The sequence below is a fragment of the Cupressus sempervirens genome, chromosome 10, assembly GCF_028749045.1.
Source record: "Cupressus sempervirens isolate cs-2001-9-10 chromosome 10, ASM2874904v1, whole genome shotgun sequence".
In the NCBI taxonomy this organism is placed as follows: domain Eukaryota; kingdom Viridiplantae; phylum Streptophyta; class Pinopsida; order Cupressales; family Cupressaceae; genus Cupressus; species Cupressus sempervirens.
The window spans coordinates 121355208-121377244 of record NC_143127.1 but is presented as its reverse complement, the minus strand read 5'-3'; the positions used below and the strand labels follow the sequence as shown (position 1 = coordinate 121377244).

At 35.9% G+C, this 22037-nt stretch overlaps 2 protein-coding genes across 5 annotated transcripts; both read right to left on the bottom strand.

Annotated features, from left to right (window-relative positions):
- Nucleotides 1–1351: 1351 nt before the first annotated feature.
- On the bottom strand, nucleotides 1352–4657 carry LOC149532899 (uncharacterized). The gene is made up of 5 exons (XM_089804745.1): nucleotides 3966–4657; nucleotides 3802–3870; nucleotides 3644–3709; nucleotides 3466–3555; nucleotides 1352–1628 (listed from the first exon to the last, which is right to left on the bottom strand). Exons 1-4 carry the CDS (start codon nucleotides 4422–4424, stop codon nucleotides 3478–3480), a joined length of 672 nt encoding a protein of 223 aa, XP_089660871.1. The 5' UTR covers nucleotides 4425–4657; the 3' UTR covers nucleotides 1352–1628; nucleotides 3466–3477.
- A 3331-nt stretch (nucleotides 4658–7988) lies between these two features.
- On the bottom strand, nucleotides 7989–21511 carry LOC149532898 (protein SUPPRESSOR OF GENE SILENCING 3 homolog). Of its 4 annotated transcripts, none has more exons than XM_089804743.1 (8): nucleotides 21233–21511; nucleotides 20857–20958; nucleotides 20307–20624; nucleotides 18874–20151; nucleotides 18100–18394; nucleotides 17595–17839; nucleotides 17179–17381; nucleotides 7989–8649 (listed from the first exon to the last, which is right to left on the bottom strand). In XM_089804743.1, the coding sequence occupies exons 4-8, from the start codon at nucleotides 19996–19998 to the stop codon at nucleotides 8412–8414; spliced, it is 2106 nt and encodes a 701-aa protein (XP_089660869.1). In that variant the 5' UTR covers nucleotides 19999–20151; nucleotides 20307–20624; nucleotides 20857–20958; nucleotides 21233–21511; the 3' UTR covers nucleotides 7989–8411. The 4 variants fall into 4 exon arrangements, with proteins under 4 accessions (XP_089660869.1, XP_089660870.1, XP_089660867.1 ...); XM_089804744.1 differs by having other exon boundaries at nucleotides 21102–21366; XM_089804741.1 differs by having other exon boundaries at nucleotides 21067–21364.
- Nucleotides 21512–22037: the final 526 nt, after the last annotated feature.

Here is a 22037-nt window from a genome sequence, read left to right as displayed (position 1 = left end):
AAAAAGTGGGTAAAGTAAGACAAACCTTTAGTTGATGAGAAAAATAAGAAATCTAAGGAGGAGATGGCTTTAGTGCAACCAATTATATCACCAAGTACAAGATCAATCACATTACAAGAAAAGAAAAAGATAAAAAAGAGTAGAAGAGATAAGGTAATATTAGATGAAGCTATCATACTTTCAATCTATGATCATACAAAATTGGATTCTAATGCTATGATAAATTATGGAGAATTGTGAAGGGGAAAGATGCAAAAGAGAAAGATAGGAAGTGAAGTACAAACAAGTATTATAAGATGTGAAGGACATCTTATTACAAATTGTTCTAGATGCACCAGCCAATGACAAACCTCCAATGATTGATCAATTAAGTTTACTTGTAAAATAGGTAAATGCACCTAATGTTGATGTTAATGAAAATTTGATACAATTAGAAGAGAAAAGAATAGAGAAGAAGATTGTGGAGAAACTAAATGAGTCCATTACTACTCAACAAGTTGAACTTGGTGGTATTACAACCGAGCTAGAAAATATTCTTAAGGAGATAATCCACCTACTCCAATAGTTATGTGATGTACTACATTTGACACAATATATTTTAAAGAAAGTTGAAAAATATTGATGAGGATCTAAAGAATAGTGTTTTTAAGTTAATTGAGGTACCTTAGTTAATCCAAGTTGATTTAAGTAAAGACATGGACAAGATGAGAAGACAAAGTCTTGAATTTCAAGCACTCTTGATACCTTACTTGGAACTCATACAAAAGAATGTTAATAAGGTTAGATAACTTATTCTTACTCCTAAAATGTCTATTATTTAACATGTGATTGAACTTTGAATGGAGATACATCCACAACACTTGGCATTGGATGGCCACTTGGTAAATATTAAGTCTATCTCTCTAATATTTGTAGACCACTATTTTGTTGGATAGAGTAATTTCAAACTATTGATTTCTTTAATGGAGTTCCTAATAAATCTCAAGGTTCTCATTTAGGTGACCAATTGCCAGGAGGTCCACGAATATTGCCTAATAAAGTCTATTGTCAATCAATATTGTATCAAAAATTCAAACTAATTAGGTATTGAAGTAAACTTGATAAATAAATGATAGAGAAGAAAAACTTTAAACATGAACAAGATCATAAATCATATGACGATGACATATTGCAAATGCTTAACTTATGCTTAAACAATGATAAAGTTTATTGTTAATCAATATTCTATCAAATTTTTGAATAGATTAGGTATTGAATTTAATTTCATACATGCACATATCTAATTTAATGTCATACACGAACATATCTAATTTAATGTCATACATGAACAAACATATCATATCATATGTCGTATATGAACAAACATATATATTAACCAATAATGTCATAAGTCGAATAATGTCATACATCAAATATAGAATGTCATATACATCAAATGTGTATCGAATATGTCCACTGATGCCTATATATATACATGTCGAGATCAACTACATCTTTTCCTTCCCACGAGAGAAAGCAAACAAGTCTCTCGATGTCCTTTGCCGTCGTGTGGAGGGAGATAGTGGAGATGATGGGACCCTCCTGACACACTCACTCGACCTCTTGTTGAGGCTCTTCTCCAGCTCCAACTGATACAAAGAAAGTAGATATGAATCAATATTTATTATACGTTGAAATCAAATATATGTACACACAAAATCAATTATTTTCTTCTGCCAACAAATAGTCACTTTGTAAGTTCACCCAAAATGCTCGTGGACGGTCAGGCGTGACGAGACCCTACAACAATTCAATAAATATAATCACTTATAAATACACATATCACCAACAAAAATATTGTAACCAAGTAAATATCACCAAAGTCATCTTATACCCACCAATTCCAACCCAAGTTTTGATTGTGGGTCCAAGATATTTAGAGCGTGTGAAATTTGATCTAACAACTTATTTTTGGGTTTAGAGAGAAAATACATGTCATAAATGGTAAGATAAGGTCCAATAAATGAAAGGAATTATTTGATTGAAGTTGAAATAGAGAAGCACACTTATAGATAAGGGTAACCTTGAGTTTTTAAAGAAAATGAATCAATATAGGACTTAAATAATAATTTGAGGGTCCAATGAGTGTTTAAAGGAGAGTGTAAAATCAATGTAGGAACCCATAATGTATATTAAAATGGGGCTAAAAATAATACCAAATAAGTGTTCCTACTTTTTCAAATGATACATGTAATCCCCACTTTATTGGAAGCATGTGTCCACCTCATGCACACAATAAAGTAGAAGAAAAAAAGAGAAAGAGGTAAAGATTTTGGGAAAACTACAAGGAGATTAAATATCACCAAGCTTAAGGACAAAAGCTCCCAAACCAAGAATATTAACTATTACATTCATTTGCAAGGATACATAAAAGAACAACAAAATCCTAAAGCTTACTAAGATTCCAAGTCAACTAGTTGAAGAGACCTCACTCAAGAAAATGTCTCAATCTCAAGCATTGTGTTGTAAAAGCTATAGCAAAGGCTCAAGTGGTCACTTGAGAAAAGAAAGAGCAAAAATAAAAGATAAGAAAATACTCAATGATTTATCCCACTAGCATAGCTATAAGAGTATGAAAAGAAGAGAGAAGGGCCATGAATCCAAAAGTCTAGTAAGTTATCTTATCCAAGTTTATTTTGTATGAGAGGAGGAGGAGGAGAATGAAAGAATGTAGAATTTTGTTATGCTAGTTTCATTCATCCCAAAGAAATAGTGAAGGAGAGTTGATGGTGTTGATTCCAAAAACTATAGTTTCTTTGAATCCTAAGGATATGCCTAGTTCTATTATCAAGTTCAATATTTGACTTTGGCCTATGAATAATTTTAATTTAAAACACAAATTCTCCTGCACTTATGACTCTACTAGACCAAGGTGAGTATATCTAATCACCAATTATATCTTTAAACTTGACTATTATTTATAGAAAACATATAACTTCCATCTTGTAGGTCCTACTCCTAGTTGCAATCAACTTAGAATACAACTAATCTTCTATTCCTATCTTTACTTTTAATTGCATTATCTCCTACTCTTAGTCCTCATACCTTTATTTGATTTTCTACTTCTTCTCTACTTCTAACTTCAATATGTGCTCCTAGTTCTTCTTTATCTAATTCTTTCACTGCCACTTCTACCTTCACTCTTAGTTTTTGAATTAAAAGTAGCCAAAACTAAGGGGTTGACCCTTTAACAACAAACTAACCTACTAATAGCAGATAACCATTAAACAAAACTACCCCTTACCACTTAGTAAAACAAAAACAAGGTTTCGATCCATAATTAAAAGAGTATCAATAGGCCTAACATACATACTACTTGTGTAAAAACCATAAAAACTATAGTAATATATAAACAAAGGTTAACATTAGAAATTTTGAGATTAACTATTATAAACAACAACTAAAATGAAGAAAATTCTTTCATACCTCCGTCAGTGGCTATGAGCTAGCCACAGCTGCGGCCACTCCACTATCAACAGACTGTCGCAGATGAGGAGGTGTGTCCGACATCATGAGCTGCATGTCATACAATACACGTTACATCTAACATGAAACATAAAATAAATATAATCAAATGACTTAAATTAACATGAAACAACTTTACTTGTGTGAAGCTCGTATGATGTCTATGCTCTGAGTCTGTGGTAAAGGTTGAGGGTCCTCTGGAGAACTGATGCACATGCATAATTTTTTTTTGTCAATCCTTAATATGATTACGTAATAAATATATGTATTAATAAAAATGATTAAATTGATACATACCTCAGGACTCGTGGAAAGGACAAAAAATGGGCCTAGAGGATCACTGCTAGGCCCAGCAACACTCTGACCCTGAATTTTGAACAATGTCAATAGATGCTAATTAATTAATCATTCACTATACATATGAAATGTGATCAAATTAGTAAATTATAATTGTAATTTACCTGTGTCTCAATGCCAAATGTGTCATTCAGGAACTGATCGCTGACAAGCCCATCATTTGCACCATCTCCAGCATAAGTGCCAAATGTGCATAGGGATCCGCATGAAGTGCACATTTGACCACGATGCACAAAAGGCTCCCCCTCAACTAATGGGCTCGTGGAATGGATGAGGATCTGCGTCAAAGCATTAATGGTCCCTAGAGTGTTGGCCTCTACATTTTCCTTCACAACTGAAAGAATAGTCACATGCTCGCGTTGTGGCTTGACCACAGGTGCCCTAACTACATTAGGCTCACGACGTGCTCCCGGCCTCTCAAATGATGACCCCCCTCCTCTACCTTGGGAATCTAATATATCGAAATAATTGGGAATCTCCCCAAGGACAAACTCACAATATAATTTCTTCAAAAAATACATGGGTACCTCGTGATTGTTGCAAGGAGGGGCATCAAAAACCATCCACCATCTATCCGAAAAATTATTTCTAATAGCATCGTGTATGCACCAATGGATGGGGAATCGTTTAATACCATCTCTAACAGTATTTTGCTCACTGGGTTTTCTAAATAATGCACATATACTACCTTTTGGTATTTCCTTTTTTTTAACATCTTCATATGACAATTTATTTGCATAAAATCTTTTTTGTTCATCTCTCTTAACCCGCCAAATATCTGACTGACCACTAACTGAGGCTATCTAGGTGTTAATGGATTCGAGGGGCGATGCCAATTGAGCCCTCATTGGATTGGTTTGTCTGAATTCTTTCAACTGAGCAATGAGTCTTTCTAATTCAATTTTGCTTCTCACTATTTCATTTATTCTATTTTCTTGTGTGCCTGGTGGAGGTCTTGCAATTGGTTCGGGTTGTGGAATTTGTTGTTCTTCTTGAGAAGGGTTTTGGTTTTGAGGTTCTTGAGGGTTTTGATGTTCTTGTGGATTTTCTGGTTGATTATAAACATCTCCTGATAAAAAAATCAATTGAAATCCAAATAAATAAACAAATCTAAATGAAATTTGTAAAAACCCTACAAAACAATATAAAAAACTTACAAAACAATATGAAAAATATATCAAACAATGCAAAGTTAAGTTTATATCACTTACGACGTCATCATGGGTGCACTTGTGGTATTGGATTTCATCGACGAGGAGGCATTTTGGCAAATGGTGGTGAAAATGTTAAGTCTTCAACTTGCGTACGCGCTGCTCGCTATAGGAGTAGAAGAAAATACTGATGAAAATGATGGGTTGCGGGTTTGCAGCCCATCATATATACTTTTTATGTATTTAAATAGCGTGTATGCACTATAGCGTGCACACGCTATGGCTTGGTGAGGCATTTTGGCAAATGGTGGTGAAAATGTTAAGTCTTCAACTCGCGTACGTGCTGCTCGCTGTAGGAGTAGAAGAAAATACTGATGAAAATGATGGGCTGCGGGTCTACAACCCATCATATATACTTTTTATATTTTTAAATAGTGCGTGCGTGCTATAGTGCGTACACGCTATTTAAAATAGGAAAAAAAAAATTACTTGTCACCTTTCTGGCACCACAACTCGGTGCATATGCCCAAATCAAATCACAAATATGAAAATAGGAAGACAAAGCATTAAAAATCTACCTACAAATTGTACGGTCTACAAGGAATTCCACACAAATCAAGCAACTTCTGTCAAAACCGCATGTTGGATGTTTTAGAGGAATGTATCCTCTACTTATAAACCATGAAAGTCGAAATTTTGGAGGCAGGTACATACCCCAAACTTCAATTAGACCGAAACCACTCAAAACTGATAAAACTGTCATAACAATTTCGTAATTGCTTCTGAAAAGCAAACTTTTTCTCAATCTATAAACATGTTATGCAAAAACTAACAAAGACTCACTTTAGCTAACTCAAAGACCTTTCCAAAAAGGTATGATAGTTGGCGTCTAACTGATAAAAAAGTCTCTCGACTTTCTAATAGACCAAAATTGTTTTTTTATAACCATTTTCTTAATCAATGTGAACATTAAGTGTTAATTGTATAACACTTAAGTGTTTGTCTTGAATATGTTTTGAACAATATTGATGGACATCAAATAAAATAATTATATATGTTAACCATACCATATGCTCATTATAATTACATTATTGACATCGATGACAACAATCAAAGACCAAATACCAAGGGTTCAACAATTAAGTCCTTGTAGTAATTACACTATTATTGTATTGAGATCAATATAAAATTGAAACAAATGTTAAAATTCCGGACAACCCAAATCTGATTAGAACTTTTAACACATTTTTCCATTCAGTCATGAGTCATTTTGTTTTTAAGAACCCTTGATATCATCCAAGCATATTATACTACAAAGCCATTCTAGTTCTAGTCAAAGTTTTTAGCCTGTTGTGAAGTAAAAGAAGAAGCCACTTGACCTGCATTTGCTGGAAGGCTTCCAACATTGGGCACAGTACCTTTGAGTTTACAGTTTCAAGTCAGTTGATTCTTTTTAACATGCATAACTTCAGGTTTTGGAAGGTGGCCCCTAAATATATTGATGGTTATTTTAAGTCGTATATGTTCTGTAATAATACATCCTCATTTAATATGGTCTCCTGCAGCCTGCATATTTACAAATGCACCTTGCACAATGGCAAATTTGCAACAAATATTCAGCCTTGGAGATGAGCAAATAAGTTTGGGACGGCACTGATTGGATCAAGCCTTGTGATTCTACCAATTGAGAGTTTTGTAAAGTATTTTCTCATCTATCTGTAACCTGCAGCTGGGGATCTAATTGGCTGTGTAAAAAAAAGATAATCTTGCTGAGAAAAAAAAAAAAACTAGTAGTGACTAACATAAAGAAGAATGTTTAGATAAGCAAATACACATACATGCTTAGCTAAATAGACACTCTCAACGAATAAAACTTATTAAGTCAATATACTAAGGTTTTGCAAATGGGGTTGCAAGTAGAGTGGGTTTAACCATGGAGGAAACTTTATAGTTAAGTGCACTCAAGATGGAGTAGTACTGGAATGGGTGACCTCCCGGGAAGTCCTAGTGCTTCACCTCTATGAGCATCACCTAGATCCAATGAGTTCTAAGTGTTCCATTTATTCTCATGAGAGATGGATTCGTAGTGAATCGCTACTCATGAAACATGGGCCAATGAGTTTGACTCAAAAATTACACAGTTAAATCCTGATAGCAATATCACAATTCTACTTTTTTATTGGAAGAATGCATAAATTAATTGCAAAAAAAAATTACAACATAGAATTCTTTCAAGATATGAACCTTGAATGTAGAAGCTAATGCAGCCACCATCAACATACTAACTTCTAATTTCAAGCCGCTTGAAGAAGTCCGTGCTAATCACATGTCTATCTGTGAACAAATCTTTTTCCCTACAGGCATACTGAAGCCCAATGAATCGTCAAGTTAAAAAGACTGCCTCTTTGTAGACAAGCACAAGGCAGAACATTCAGTCCCATTCTGTCTTATTCCAAATTGATATAGTCTAATTTTAATAATTATAAGTGCAACTATCAAAGTAAAATTTATAGTTTAAGCCCTGTATACTCTATAAACTAATAATAATTATCATTCTGGACCAAAATTTAACACCTCATATTCGTTAACATTTTTTACTCAATATAGAGAATGGTTAAGTCAAAATGAAATGCCATAAATCACAACATTCTGGAGAAATCAAAACTAATTAAGATACTGCCATCTGGATTCAACTGTGTAGTTTTCGAGTCAAACTAATTGACTCCAAAGCTACAGGTGAACCACTACTCATTGAAAAACTATATAAAAATTTCTAATGAGTGCTAAGCATGCCATTCATTCTCATGAGAGGTGGGTTCTAGTGAACTGCTAGTCATGAAACATGTGTCAATGAGTTTGACTCTGAAATTACACAGTTGGATCCTAATACCAATATCATAATTTGACTTGTGGAAATATCTCTTACTTATCAACCAAAACTAAGACACACTTCACAGAGGATACCAAATTGAGACGTTTCCCAGAAATAGTTTTCTTGAAAATTTTAATTAATTATATTTGATATATTGCTTGTTACATGGAGAGCCTGAGCCAAGGATTTTCTTTAAAAAGGAAAGCACCATTACAGCTCATCCTTGTATTTTTCGGTAAAGAATGATACCAAAATCAGAAAATTCTTCCACAAACATCTTTCTTGTAACCTTTCAGAGGATACGTTTTTCAAAGAGACAACTGGCTAAATTATTCTAAGAGAGGAAACTGCCAACAGAAAATGGGCTTGCAATGTCCAAACATGTCCTAAACCGCAGCAGAATCTAGATACTATACATTTGAACTTCTTCAACATTATCACTAGGCAACAAGGCATTAAGCAAGTGCATAGCTATATAGGATTGCTTTTCTATTGGTTGTTGAGAACAAGTAACAAGCACCTTGCTGCTAACAAGGACTATAACTTGCCTCTTCCCTTTTTCTTGCATACTTTTCCAAAAGTTTAACCCTTTCTTGCTCCAATTCCTTCTCAAATGCTACTTCCTCCTGCAGCTGCCTTAGTTTAAGTTCCTTTCTTCTCTTGTCATGCACTTTAATGAGTTCTTGCCGCTCACGTTCATACTCCTCAGAATCTTTAACACTGCTTTCAACAATTGTTTTGTGTCTTTCAATCTCCTCATCGATTCTGCAACAAGAGAGTGAAACAACAAAGAAAGCTTAAATTATTTGCAAAACTAGATGGGCAATAAAACTCTTTAATTCCTAGTTAAAATATCAATGCCTCTGATGAATACCACCTTGCCAAGGTAATGTTGATAGTCATTAACAGACTTCTCTTAGAATTTGTGTGAAGAGCTTGTATTTAAACTCTATTCATGCAATCTTTCAAATAAAAATTCAATACAGCTTTTTTAATAAAAATTCGAAAGGAAAATGGATGGCTAATATCCACCATGTCCATCTCTTTATATTCTTCGAATCTGACAGGTTGCAGATTCATTACTAATATCTTTGCTAATACCTTATAGAAGATTTGCAGTTGGTCTAGGTCTTTAAATTTATGGTTTTACTCGGTTCTCTGCTTGCAGGACAAGTATATGATTGGAAAAAAAAATTGTTTTCTTAGTTTTGCAGTGCTTGCTTGAGATAATTCTGTAGAGTGAAAAGGAATAGATGGAGATTATTTTATTAAGCTGGTCTATTTCTAGATTTATGCTGTAGAAATTCAAAGTTCTTTAGTCTTTTCTCATTGTTTAGCCTGCCAAAATCTCTATTTGCCCGGTGTCATGAAAACAATTATGGCTGCATACTGAAGGGTCTATTGCTTGTTTGCGCTGGTAAATTTCTCAATATCACCCAATTGTCAAAGTGAATCAGTATTTTGCCCCACTCTTTCAATGTTTGGAATTAATATTGCAGTGTGCCCAACTTCTATATTTTCAGAATTCAGGAGAGATTTTTTGCTTGTAAATTGGATGCTACAGCAAGCCCTGTGGCCAAGGAAGATCTCCAGGATAAGAAAGAGCAAAAGAATTACCAAACCATTGACAACTTAGGAAGTTGTGAAAGGGGACGTTAAACAATTTATTCCCTGCTACACTTCAGATGATGGGTATAAGACTTGTTTTGAGCTGGTGGAAGATATTAAACTGCAAAATGTACTTGAAGAGAATGTGATTGTGAAGGAAAGACATTGTATCAGTGCAGAGATTACCATGAAAAAGTACAAAATGCTTTGAAAGACGAAATTCAGGACCTGAGTTTCATGAAATGGGTTAGCACTATCTGTTTTAAAGCAATGATTTTCCCTGTGACTGGATCCATCTAGCCATGTGGATGTATTTATCCAAGCAATGCAGATCCTGGTCAGTCAATTACTAGGCTGATTGTGATGAACATTGAGAATGGCATACACTAGCAGGGTACAAGCAGTGATCAATACCTGTAATACTTTGACCATACACACTGACCAAGATATGTGGTAGACGCAGTGTGGTATCATCATACAGTTGGACAGTGTCTAGAGGCTGATGAAAGGGGCAAGCTCAAAACATGTGGACAGGCATACCATGGGTACTAAAATTGATGCCATCTCCATGAAATCTAATCGCAGCCTGTAAGTAAAACAGAAGGAAAGACTTGCAGCTGGAAAGACTTGCTAGTACTAGGGGATACTAAATCAGCATCTGTGCAGGTTGATAGTGATTCAGAGGAATAAAGACAGAAGCAGCAGCAAGATAGACCTTTCAATTTTGTATAGCAGCGTTATTATGCAGACATGCCATGTTAATTGGTTACAAGAATTTCAATCCAGTTTTGTTTATGTGTACTGAAAGGCTATAATACATTATACCACAACAGAGATGCTGAACTGGACTTTCCATGTGACTCAGTTGTTCTGCTTGACTGCAGTTCTTTTTACAATTAGGAAATTAAAACTTTATTATATAGCATATGCACAGCTTTTATGTACTGCTGAAAATAACATGTTTAAAGTTGATCAATTATTGAGATACTGCATTACACTGATAAGACTCCTTTAAACTCTTACAATAAATAAAGTGACTGGCAATTTACAGTATTGTTTGATTCTAATGATTTAGGCTTCACTATTCCAGCAAAATACTGGTTTGTGGGACCAAAGCATTGCTTTCCGCTCCAGGTTTTTGTTGTTATTAAATATTAAATTATTGATTACACAACCTAAGGGGGTGTCTTTCAATACTTTCCATCAACAGCTGGGTCTTTGTTGCCCTTGATATACCTTTGATATTGCTATCAGGATTTAACTGTATAGTTTTTGAGTCAAACTTATTGACTCATGTTTCATGAGTAGTGATTCAACATGAATCCATCTCTCATGAGAATAAATTGAACACTCGGCACTCATTGGATCTAGATGATTCTCAGTGACCATCACCTAGATCCAACGAGTGCCGAGTGTTCCATTTATTCTCATGAGAGATGGATTCATGTTGAATCACTATTCATGAAACATGAGTCGATGAGTTTGACTCAAAAACTATATAGTTCAATCGTGATAGCAATCTCACAATTTGCCTTGCTGTGGAAATGATCTCCTACTTATCACTTGATATACCTATTTAAAAACATAAAATTATATCATTTAACAAACCAGGTATATAGTCAAAAAGCAAATATCTAGAAATTTTCTATAAATTGCATATCTTTATATGTTTTTAGAAAGCTGGAACTCTTTTATATACGATGTTGATTAGGTTTAATCAAATGAAATATTATTTATTAATAATTGATAACTACAATTGTTCTCTCACTGAATATTTTATGTAAGTGTGATCCTTAAAAATCTAATAATGCGAGTCCAAATGCTACAGCCGCTATACATCTGTAGAATCTGTACTGGATGAGAGTTTTGGAAGACATTCCCTTGATCTCAGGAAACCTTGGATCAAAAGAATATTTTCACTTGATTTTCTATTTTTATTACCACTTATTCTCTTATCTTGAATTAAAAAACATTAACAAGATATCTACACAATTATGTTAGTAATGCTTTACAGGGGTTTGGGAATTATTTCTTGTTTCTGTCCAAGTGTTTCTGCTACTAGATCTAAGCCTTGATAGAATGTGTATGGCCTGCATCTTTAATATCATAATCAAACCAAACACCCCTCAGATTCACATCTACACAATTATTTATGTAATGCTTTATAGGGTTTGGGGATAATTTCTTGGTTCTGTCGAAGTGTTGCTGCTACTAAATCTAACTGTTGATAGAATGTGTATGCTACTAGATCTAACTGTTTGTAGAATGTGTATGGCCTGCGTCTTTTGATATCATAATTGTAATGCCCCGTCCGGAGATCCTTGACACAAGGATTCAACATAAGCCAAGATAGAAATCTACAAGTATGAATGCACTTGACAACATCATACAGGGATCACAAAGATCGCAACGGAAGACTTCACCAACAATCCGAACAACCAACGGATCTCCAAACCCCACTATCGACCAAAACAACATCTACGCAAACTATGAAACAAATTTGAATCCAAAACATATCAAATTAAAAATTTAATTCCAAGGGATTCAAGAACACCGAAGAGGGTAGCCAAAACACCTCCCAAAAATTTTTGGTCTAATCGAAAAGTGCCCGTTGTCTGCTCGGACAGGTTTTTCCAAGAACCCAGGCAATACTTTAATACAGCACTGTACGATACTTTCAAGTATCGTACGATACTTCTAAAGAAGTTGTGCGATACTTTCAAGGTTTGGGTGACACTCCTAAAGTTGTGCAATACTTTACCAATATCATACGATAAACATTCTATGGTCGTGTGATACTTTCCAATATCGTACGATAGAACTTTCTTGGGAGTGCGATACTTTCCAATATTGCGTGATAATTCTGCTTTGGGTGTGCGATACTTTAAAATATTGCCCAATGCTGACCCATGGTCGCCCCAGAAAAGCAAGAAAACGCTCAAGGACAAACAAAGGAATAAAACAGGAAGTCAAAACCTCCACATCAGAGAGTACCAAATCCACAAATCGAGGCAAGGACACTCAATACCATAACTGCTAGAAGGAACTACATCCCACCATCTGAAACAAAGCAGTAAAAGAACGTATTGAAGCAACATTGCAACATACAAAAATAACATTGCAGTATACAAAAACATCACAATGTACAAGAATAACCAAACTCGTGTGCGGTTCCTCCCAACCATAATAGCATCATGAGACCTCAAAAGTCCTAGCCATCCCCCGCGCGTAACATCCCAAACTACCGACCAGATCGTTGGAGTTGTCTTATGAGGACGTCACTACTAAAATGTACTACATCATAAGAATAAGGAAATGTAACATGCTAAAAATAAAACATTAGATATTCCAATAAATCAACCACATCATCTATCATATGCTAACATAATATGGATGGAAAATCTAACATGCTAATCCAAAAGCAATAGATTCCAACAAAGCAATTCACATCCTCTAATCATATGCTAAACATCATAATATAGGATTGCATCAAATAAACTAACATTATTTAAACATGCTATCCAAGCATTCCAATGAAAACATAAATCACAAGAAAGCATACTTCAGAACTCGAAGTATCAAGTGAAAACATCCAGCAACGGTCGCACTAGGACAATAAAACGTCTCTGTGCACTGGTCCCCAGCAGTGGTGAAAGTAGCTATGCCTCCCAACCACGTGAAACCCGTAGGTCCACTCCCGCCGTGCTAATGGAGATAATGATCCAACCACACTCACATAAAACACAACCAAGGCTATCATTCACGCCAGACAGTAATGATCACTAAAACCAAGAACCTAAGACAATGCATGTAGTACAAGTCTTGGTCAGACACTCAAAAGGCTACTAAGTAGGGGTTGACATCATGGAGAGTCGCTTGGCATCCAAAAGCCCAAGCTTGGATCGTGCGGCTCAACTCCCCAACGGAAGGCTCTCGCACTAACATTTTATCATCTTAAATTTTATTACCACTCACATTTTTATTTAGTTATCACTTGTATTAAACTTTCTCTACCAACCAACAAGAAATAGTCACCAAGTTGCGAGATAGAAGCCACTCTATATGCTAACCTACTCTACCCATGCTCATCCTACGACAAGCGCCCGTAGGCATGCATATTCCCCAACCCAACCCCAAATGATCACAACTTCCGGCAAGTTCATAGAAGATCGGGCCTCGCAAATCACCCAACAAATGCATGCGTATATGCGTGTGTGGTGCACCACCATCACAAAGATCATAACACAAGGACTGGATGAGACAACAAGCATAAATAAAACATTCAACCGAAAATAGACTCAAGAGGATGGATTCTACATGAATCCCAAAGAACAATAAAACCATACATCATGAACTCACTCAACCGGCCTCAATCGGGGAATATGAATTCTACACAAATTCCAATGATGCAACAAGACCAAACATCATGAACTCGCTCAACCGGCCTCAATTTAGGAGTATGGATTCTACATGAATCCTAGTGTCCACGAACAATAACAAGGGTCCAAAAGAAACCAAAACACTAGTTATAAAATCACTCAACCGAACACAAGATTGGGAGTACGGATGCGGCATGCATCCCAATGCAAATATAAAGATGCAATAAAGGTCTGACTGACATCCTATGGATAATCCAAGTCTATGACCAACATCATGCCAAGAAAATTCAAAAAAACTGGGTGGCACACAAATCAAGGCAAAAAACCTTAAAACTCAAAAATTTTGAAATTAAAACCCATTTAGTCTTAGGGCACAACCACATATCAAATAAAATTTGGGTTTGGAGTCCATATGCAAAAATGGTCAACATAACGGTGCAAACCCCAAACCCTCATCCCGAAAAACAGGAAAATGCTCATACCCGCCCAATCGGGTAGAACCAACATACAGAAACAGAGGAGAACACTAGTTCTCAGCCTCCAAACAAACGACTACCAAAAATAGAAGTAGAAACGGAGCCGAAACAATAAAACGGGAGAGCCCTACCTCATAGCCAAAAGAGCAAAACAGAAATCTGAACCATAAAACAAAAATCCCAGCCAAAAAATTGTGGCAATCCAAGGGTCTCCACGAGCTAGATCTAACAAGACCGATCCATCAAGACTGATCTCACAACGATCCCAAGCCTGTAGCTCCTACAACAAACAAAACAATAATTCCTCATAAAGAGGATTTTTGGGTTTTACTCTCAAACTTTCTAATTCAAAAGTGAGAAGTGAAAAATTAAATTCCTTTTTGGATATTTATTCACTTTTAGAGTGAATAATCGATTAGGGTATGTAACCAACCTAGTTACACTCGGAATCGACCCAAACGAAAATAGGCTATTTGTAGTAATTCAAATTCATCTATGGAAAAGCTGCCAAAAATTAAAATTAAATTAAATAAAAGCCCGAAAACCCCAAAATCACAAAATTTCCTTAATAACTTTCACGACAATGCAAACCTCTAAATGCATACACGCTCACAGATCTAATCACATAATGCAAAAGAGTCCAGATTTATCAAATCACTGGAAGGTTTAATTTAAACATTTAAATAAGATATGTCGACCATACAGAGACGACATTGGTAAAATATGAACAGTTGAATCACAACATGTGCCACTGCTAGGGATATGAATCCTGCACACTAAAACAGGTGATCAAGTGCAATTGCATATAATAACATAGCCAAAGCAATAAATGCATTAAATCATCCAATTTAACCATTTATTCAATTGTACTGAAATAATCTATTTACATCACTCACTTTCGCATAAAGCATAACAAAGTAGGAATGAAGTAAATAACCATGGCAATAAATCCACATCCAACATAATCAGAAATATGTCCAAAAAACGGATAACCAGATATCCTCATAAAACATATTGTCATCTCAAAATGGCATTATCATGCAAATATGATCAACTGAACAACATAGTAGTCTAACATCAATGATACTGGAATCAAAGTATAACATCTGACCCTCGGGTCATCTCAAGAATAAAACATGAGTAACAAGTATCTCTCAAATCAAAATATAACAAGGTAAATATCCGCAACACATAACCAATGAATCCAACATAGACAATTCATTTCTAATTATTTAAGCATTTAATAAAGGTTGTTTAAACAACATGAAAGGCACTTAAAACACATAAGCGAACATAGTCATATATGTGACTAACCATTGCTATAGGAACCTAGTGCAGTGTAGCAGGGTAATAATACATATTGCAATCTCTGCACACATCTCAAGGTAATCGCAGAACAACATCATGATGCTACATCGATCTTGGTAACCACTGGCACAAACCTCAGTGAACCATCTAATACATCATAATCTCATAGATCAGCCAAAAGCGTAATCAAAGCAATTGATACAGTAACATAAATCAAATCACTCCAAGGGTGTAGACCACTCATGGTCCCAATCATGATCGCTCACCAAGCAAGATCATCAAGGTTGCATCCATCAGAATGACTTATAGAAATCAAATGGAAGAGGCACTACAATAATCAACCCAAACACCCCTCAAATTCACGATTAAGGTGTTGTCCCTGAAATTGGGAATGCTCATGAATTACCAATGGATGGGTATGCGGTGTGATATGCCTGTCAGATTTCTTTTATTAAGCACAGAAATAAAATTAATGTCATTTAAGTAGACATTTAAGTAGGATTTCACTGGTCATATTCAGGATTTCAACTGTCGATCAAATCATTTTTCTTGAGTTCATTTCTCAGCAATATGCCAATAGTATAATGGGTTCTTATTGATGATTGTAGTTTTATCTGACTCTAGCTTAGACCCCATGTTAAACCACCCCTTTGACATTGTTACTAGTTTAATTGGGCAAATGTGTGCAGCCTCTGTAGCAGCTAGATGACCATCATTAATTTGTCGTTTGTCCAATGTCTTTGGTTAATTAGTATGTCTGTAATCTAAATATCTAAGGTCTGTGTAGAAACCAAGTGGCTATTCTTTGTGCCTAATTTTCTGTATGTGGCACAGTCTCTAAGATGTGATTGTTCTTCTGCTCCAGATTGGACGGCCTTGACCTCAACTTTGATGCAGGCATTTATTATTATTATTTTTTTTTTTAAATTGTTCAACCATCTATGCCCTATGTCAAAATACATGACAAGCCATTTCACTAGATTATTACAAATGATATAATTTCCAAGATTTTGTACTATTTTGTTTAATTTCACAACCTCAAGATCACACTGCGTGCCTCTAATTTATTAGTATTTAAGTTTGTCCTTGTCAAAGAGCTGTTATTACAACAACCTCTTAGATGCCCAATATAGCAGGCGGATTGGTCAACCACATATAGCACATCTTGGAACTAGTGACCTCATGGGTTATTGTTTTCTCCTAAATTTTTCTTGGTGATAAAATTGTGATGCTATTTTCTTAGCCTTATGTACTCGAGGTCATCTTGCATGTCCGCAGAATATTAATGTGTCAATTCTTCAATAATCTATGGCCTGCATAACAACTACATGACTACCCAGAGGACCTTTGTTCTGAGGAAATTTCTCAAATGTTGGTGTTATTTGGGCAGCCTTGCAGCCTTAAGCCAATCTTGCACACTATGTGCATTTGGTGAACCTTATAGCATTGAATCATATTCATTGAATGTTTAATCAAGCCAAAACAGAAATGTGAAAAGAGTAATGAGAAAAAGGAAAAAGTACTTGATCTGTTCTTCATGTTGTTTGTCATCGCTGACTTTCTTGTCCTTTGGAAGATTTGCAGAATCAACTTGAAGCTGATGGCAGCGGTTAATGTGTGAATTCTTGAACTCTTCCTGTACTTTTTCCAACTCTTGTTCTCTTTCTGCAATAGCTTCATTCAGCTGATCAATCTGTTGTCGATAAGTCTGCTCCAAATAATCCATCTGGTCAAAATATCCAATTACAATTGTAGTCATATCAGTGTGTGAAAAAATAAATTGGATTTCATCTATCATTAGGTATTGTTGGAATGGTATGACCAATGGACAACAAAAGATATAAGCCTTGCACGAATTATATACATATGCTATTACAAGATACCATTTGCAACCTTTCAACCCTTATATACTTCAAACTTAATCAATTGTTGAGCATACCTCCTTTTTGGACTCCTCATGCTGCTCTGTAGCTCTTTGTCTAATAACTTTAACTTCAGCTTCTCTCAGTCTCAGCTTTGACGAGACTTGATAAACTGTTTCTTCCAATGTTTTACTGTGCTCCTGTTCTTTAGCCACTTTAGTCTTGTAGAAAGTCAGCTTCTGATTGTCTTCATTCATTTGCTTCATTGATTCTACAACCATTTGATGATGTGACTTCATCTCATACTTCAACCTTTGTTTTCCTGCAAAGCAAGATGACAGAAAGGTAAGATTCTTCCAACGAAGACACAAGATCTTAAAAAACCTTTAAGTAGAGGCTACATAGAGCCACGTAACACAAAATGTGGCCCTATAGACTGTCCCGTACAATACAACTAAAAATTTTCAGCCTGGGTACAAGAACTTACCAGGCATCCGATGAATGCTTAATCCCCTATTAAATATTGGTTAGTCTACCCTTTGTGGTACACCAAGCACTTCTGAAAGGACAAGAAGTACAAACCTTTGGAGTGCCTGTTGAAAATCTCCATCTCCTCCTTTGTTGCTAAGTAACCATATAATATTCTTTGACCACCAGGGTGGAACAATACCTTCTGCCGCTCCCATTCCTCTTTCCCTCTCTTTTCTTTCACAAAGTGCCTGTGCAAACGCTCTGCTTCCATGTATCCCATTCCCGATTCCTCAAATATAAGTACACTCATTCCACGGTGACCCCTTGGACCATACGCATGCCTTGCCTTCATTGCTTTGTATCCTTTGAAATACTCCAATAGCTCTTTATTTCCCATCCCAATCCACTGGAAAGATAGGATACAATAAACATAATCACACAGATTGGCCATGCATAATTCGCAAGCTAAATGATTTTGAACATTAGACAATATAAAATGCAAGTATGCTACAAAGTTGACTTGAACCATGAAGATACATGTTGAGGTTGAACTAATAACAGCCTATCAGGAATATTTATGAAATTAAAATAGCTGAAATGTAAACATTAACTTAATGTGTTCTCTTAACATAGGACAGATCAAAAGAATTTTATGGCAATTAGTTACGCATGATCATTGATCTAGAATCAATGTCAGTTGTTGCCCCAGGTCTCAGGTTCCCTTCACTAACCAAACATTGACATCCCTTAAAAAGTGTTGTAGCAAAACTATAACTAGGTGAGTGACACCAAGAAGTGTAATGATGAAGAGAAAAACTCCATGACATTATCAATGAAATTTCTGTCACATGCAGGGTGACTCGCCTACTTCTAATAAATATGTACCTGCTCATTTTCATCTTGATCAAGGATTGTGTTCTGAATGATGACAATAGGGGGCCAAACAATCTCTCGATCATTTACTGTCTCCCGCAAGCCCTTCCACTTGCCAAACATTTCCTCCGATATGGCATGTGCTCCTCTCCTATTCAACTCTTCCTCCAATACTTCTGCCAGTTTCCTGTGTAGCTTCACTCTCTTGGACCGAACAGTCTTGGCATGGGTTAATATGGGCTGCATCCCCCTGTACCAATCAATTGCTCCAACCCCACCTTGGCATGCTGGGCAGTGCCACTGCCTTTCAGGTTCATTTATTTCCTCAATACTCAGGTTATCAAGAGAGTCAAAGAAACTCTTGAACCATTTATTCTTTTTCTTGGTCTCATGGCTCACATCAGCGCCATCAGAATCAAATCCATCACTGCTCAAAAGATCCTCATCGCTATCTAGATGTTCAATCTCTGATTCCCCTCCACTAGACTGATTGCCAGCTTCGCTCTGAGATGGCTCCACTGATTGCTCAAAAGGAAGAAGTGTAGACATAAACTTGTCACTACTTGCAGAATTCCCTCCACTTCCATTTGCTCCTCCACTCACTTCTCCTTTCCCAGCAGCAGATGCAACTACGGAGCTCCAACTAGTGCTGCCGCCACCTATGCTGCTGCTGCTGCTGCGAATCGTCCCTTGCCAGCTACTTGTAAGAGAGGGACGTGCACCAGTATCCTGTATGCCTACTCTTGCAGAAGCAGCATAGTCCCAAGCTTCAGGCTTTGGTTGGCTCTGCCATGCCTGATTCACGTTGTCATCACCATTCCTTGAAGTAGTTGCAATAACAGTTTTTGCATTTCCATTCTTTGGCTGAGTTTTCCCGGCCTCTCTCCATCCCGGCTGTTTATAGCCGTGGTCTTGCACACTGTTAGAGCTATCCCCTCGTCTTCCACTCTTCTGGCCCTCACCATTAGGATTATATCCTGATTTACCCTTGGGAAACCCAACTCCAGGCCTTTCAGGTGCGTAAGAACTAGAAGATGCTCCACCCCTCTGCCTGTTTGCGGAGCTTGATGCAGGGTTTCTTGCCTTGCGAGATGAAGCAACTTCCCATCCATCATCATTTTGCTGGAAGCCCGACATTTTCTCGATGAGATCTTCTCACAGATCCCCCCACAGAGACACAAATTCACTATCTCCTCAAACAACACGACAACAAATATACCAAACTACCCTGAGCCAAGCAGCATAAGAAGCCTATAAATAACCACAAATCCTCAAACAAGCCTCCCACGCCTACAGATCTCGTCAACAACAAATGCCAAAGTAAATACCCTCAAGCAGAAGAAGCCTTTTATAAATACAAGAAAGAAAATCTGAGAAACATATTATAAATACAAGAAAAGATGACTTGAGAAATATCTTGACCTGCGGTATCAGGAACTTCTTACCTCTTTCCCCCGCGGGCTCCAATATGACTAAAGCCGTATCAGTCGGCCCCTCAAAACGACTTCTCGATAAGACATTAAATGATGGTAAAACACGAGAATCATTAAAGTGCACAGTGAATTTAGAAATCTTCACACAGTTTTCATCGTTTTTTCCCACCTCCTTCCTCTATACCAAGGAAGAATGCCTACAACTTCTGGCCTCAAAATAAATAAAAATTAAAAAGCGTAAACCTTTAGACTCCCTTCCAAACTCCAGATCACGGTACGAACCACTGTAAACGTATTTTTCAAGCTCAAACCGCGTGAGCCTTTCAACATCTGCACAAAGAAAAAAAAAAGTAAGGAATCAGGGAAAGCACGTGATCATGTTAGATGTGATCAGAAAACGCGAAATTAAAATTCTCTGATGGCATAATAGATGTAAAGATTCGCTATTGTGCATTGAAGTCAAAGATAAACCACATATTACTCTCGAAACATCTACGTAAAACATTTTCTCTAAAGTTCTTCTTTAAGTACAGTTTAATCTAATCTAACCTCATATACTAACCAGTAACCTTCAGCAAACACCGGTATTTCCCTGGTAAAACTCAACAACAAACGGCATCTCCGTTCTGAACTATCAAGATAAATCCAGGACAGCTCCAAATAACTGGATCATAAAATACAATATAAAAAGAATCTACAAGCAATAATAAAAATCATTCATCTACTCTGTGAAGATCTCGGATTTATAGGCTAGAAGGCCTAATAAACTCACAGATCCGCCAAAATTCTCCGAAATACGCTAATTACCAGCTAGTTTATCTTCAACTTCATCTTTAATTCTCATGATGAAATCATATTTTGCAGCTTTACTTCTGCAAATCAAGCTACAGCTCATCTATAAAGAAAAACAAAAATTATTTACTATGCCGTAAAACTACCTTTTTTTATCAGGAAAGCAACGGATGATCTTGTGAAGTTTTATCAGTGCTTATCTCGATGGCTCGATTGAAGATTATTCTATCCATTAGTCAATTCTTGATTATGAATTTTCTTTGCTTTATGTGCTTGATGCCGACTTCCCACTAAGCCCACCCGTTTATATTTGTTTGAAAAAATTTAAATCATGTATTTTCTCTTCCTTCTTGTTTATTCGTATCTGTACTGTACGATAGGAAAGATTCCTGGTTTGAATAGTGAGGCGACTTTATCAAAGTGATTGATTTAGATAAATCAGTTTATCGAGTCCAAGATAAAATGTTTTGTAATATTATTGTTTTTTTTAAAGATGTGTAATATGGTGTTTTGTTATTGTTTTTTTTTTAAAGATGTGTAATATGGTGTTTTGAGAGTTGTTTAGGGAAAGTATTTTTTTTATTTCTCTCTTATGTAATTAAACAAGAATAAAGATTAATTTTGTCAGCATAAAAGTAGATGCTTATTAATAATAAATTAGTTTTATTATTTTGTGTTAAAGATTATTTATAGTAAATTGTTTGCTTAAAGGTTAAGTTTAATGATTTCACTTTTTTATCTTGTGATAAAAAAGTTTCACAATTTGATTATGGAGGTAGCTTTTTCAAAGTAACTTGACTAAAGAATAAGAACATCAATTATCAATAAAAAATAAATTATAAAATTACCTACTCAAATCAACATATATCCTACATGTTGTTTTGAAAAAAATACCTCTATTCAAATTGAGGATATTTCTTATCATGAAGTAAAGAAGTGAAATAATTGCAC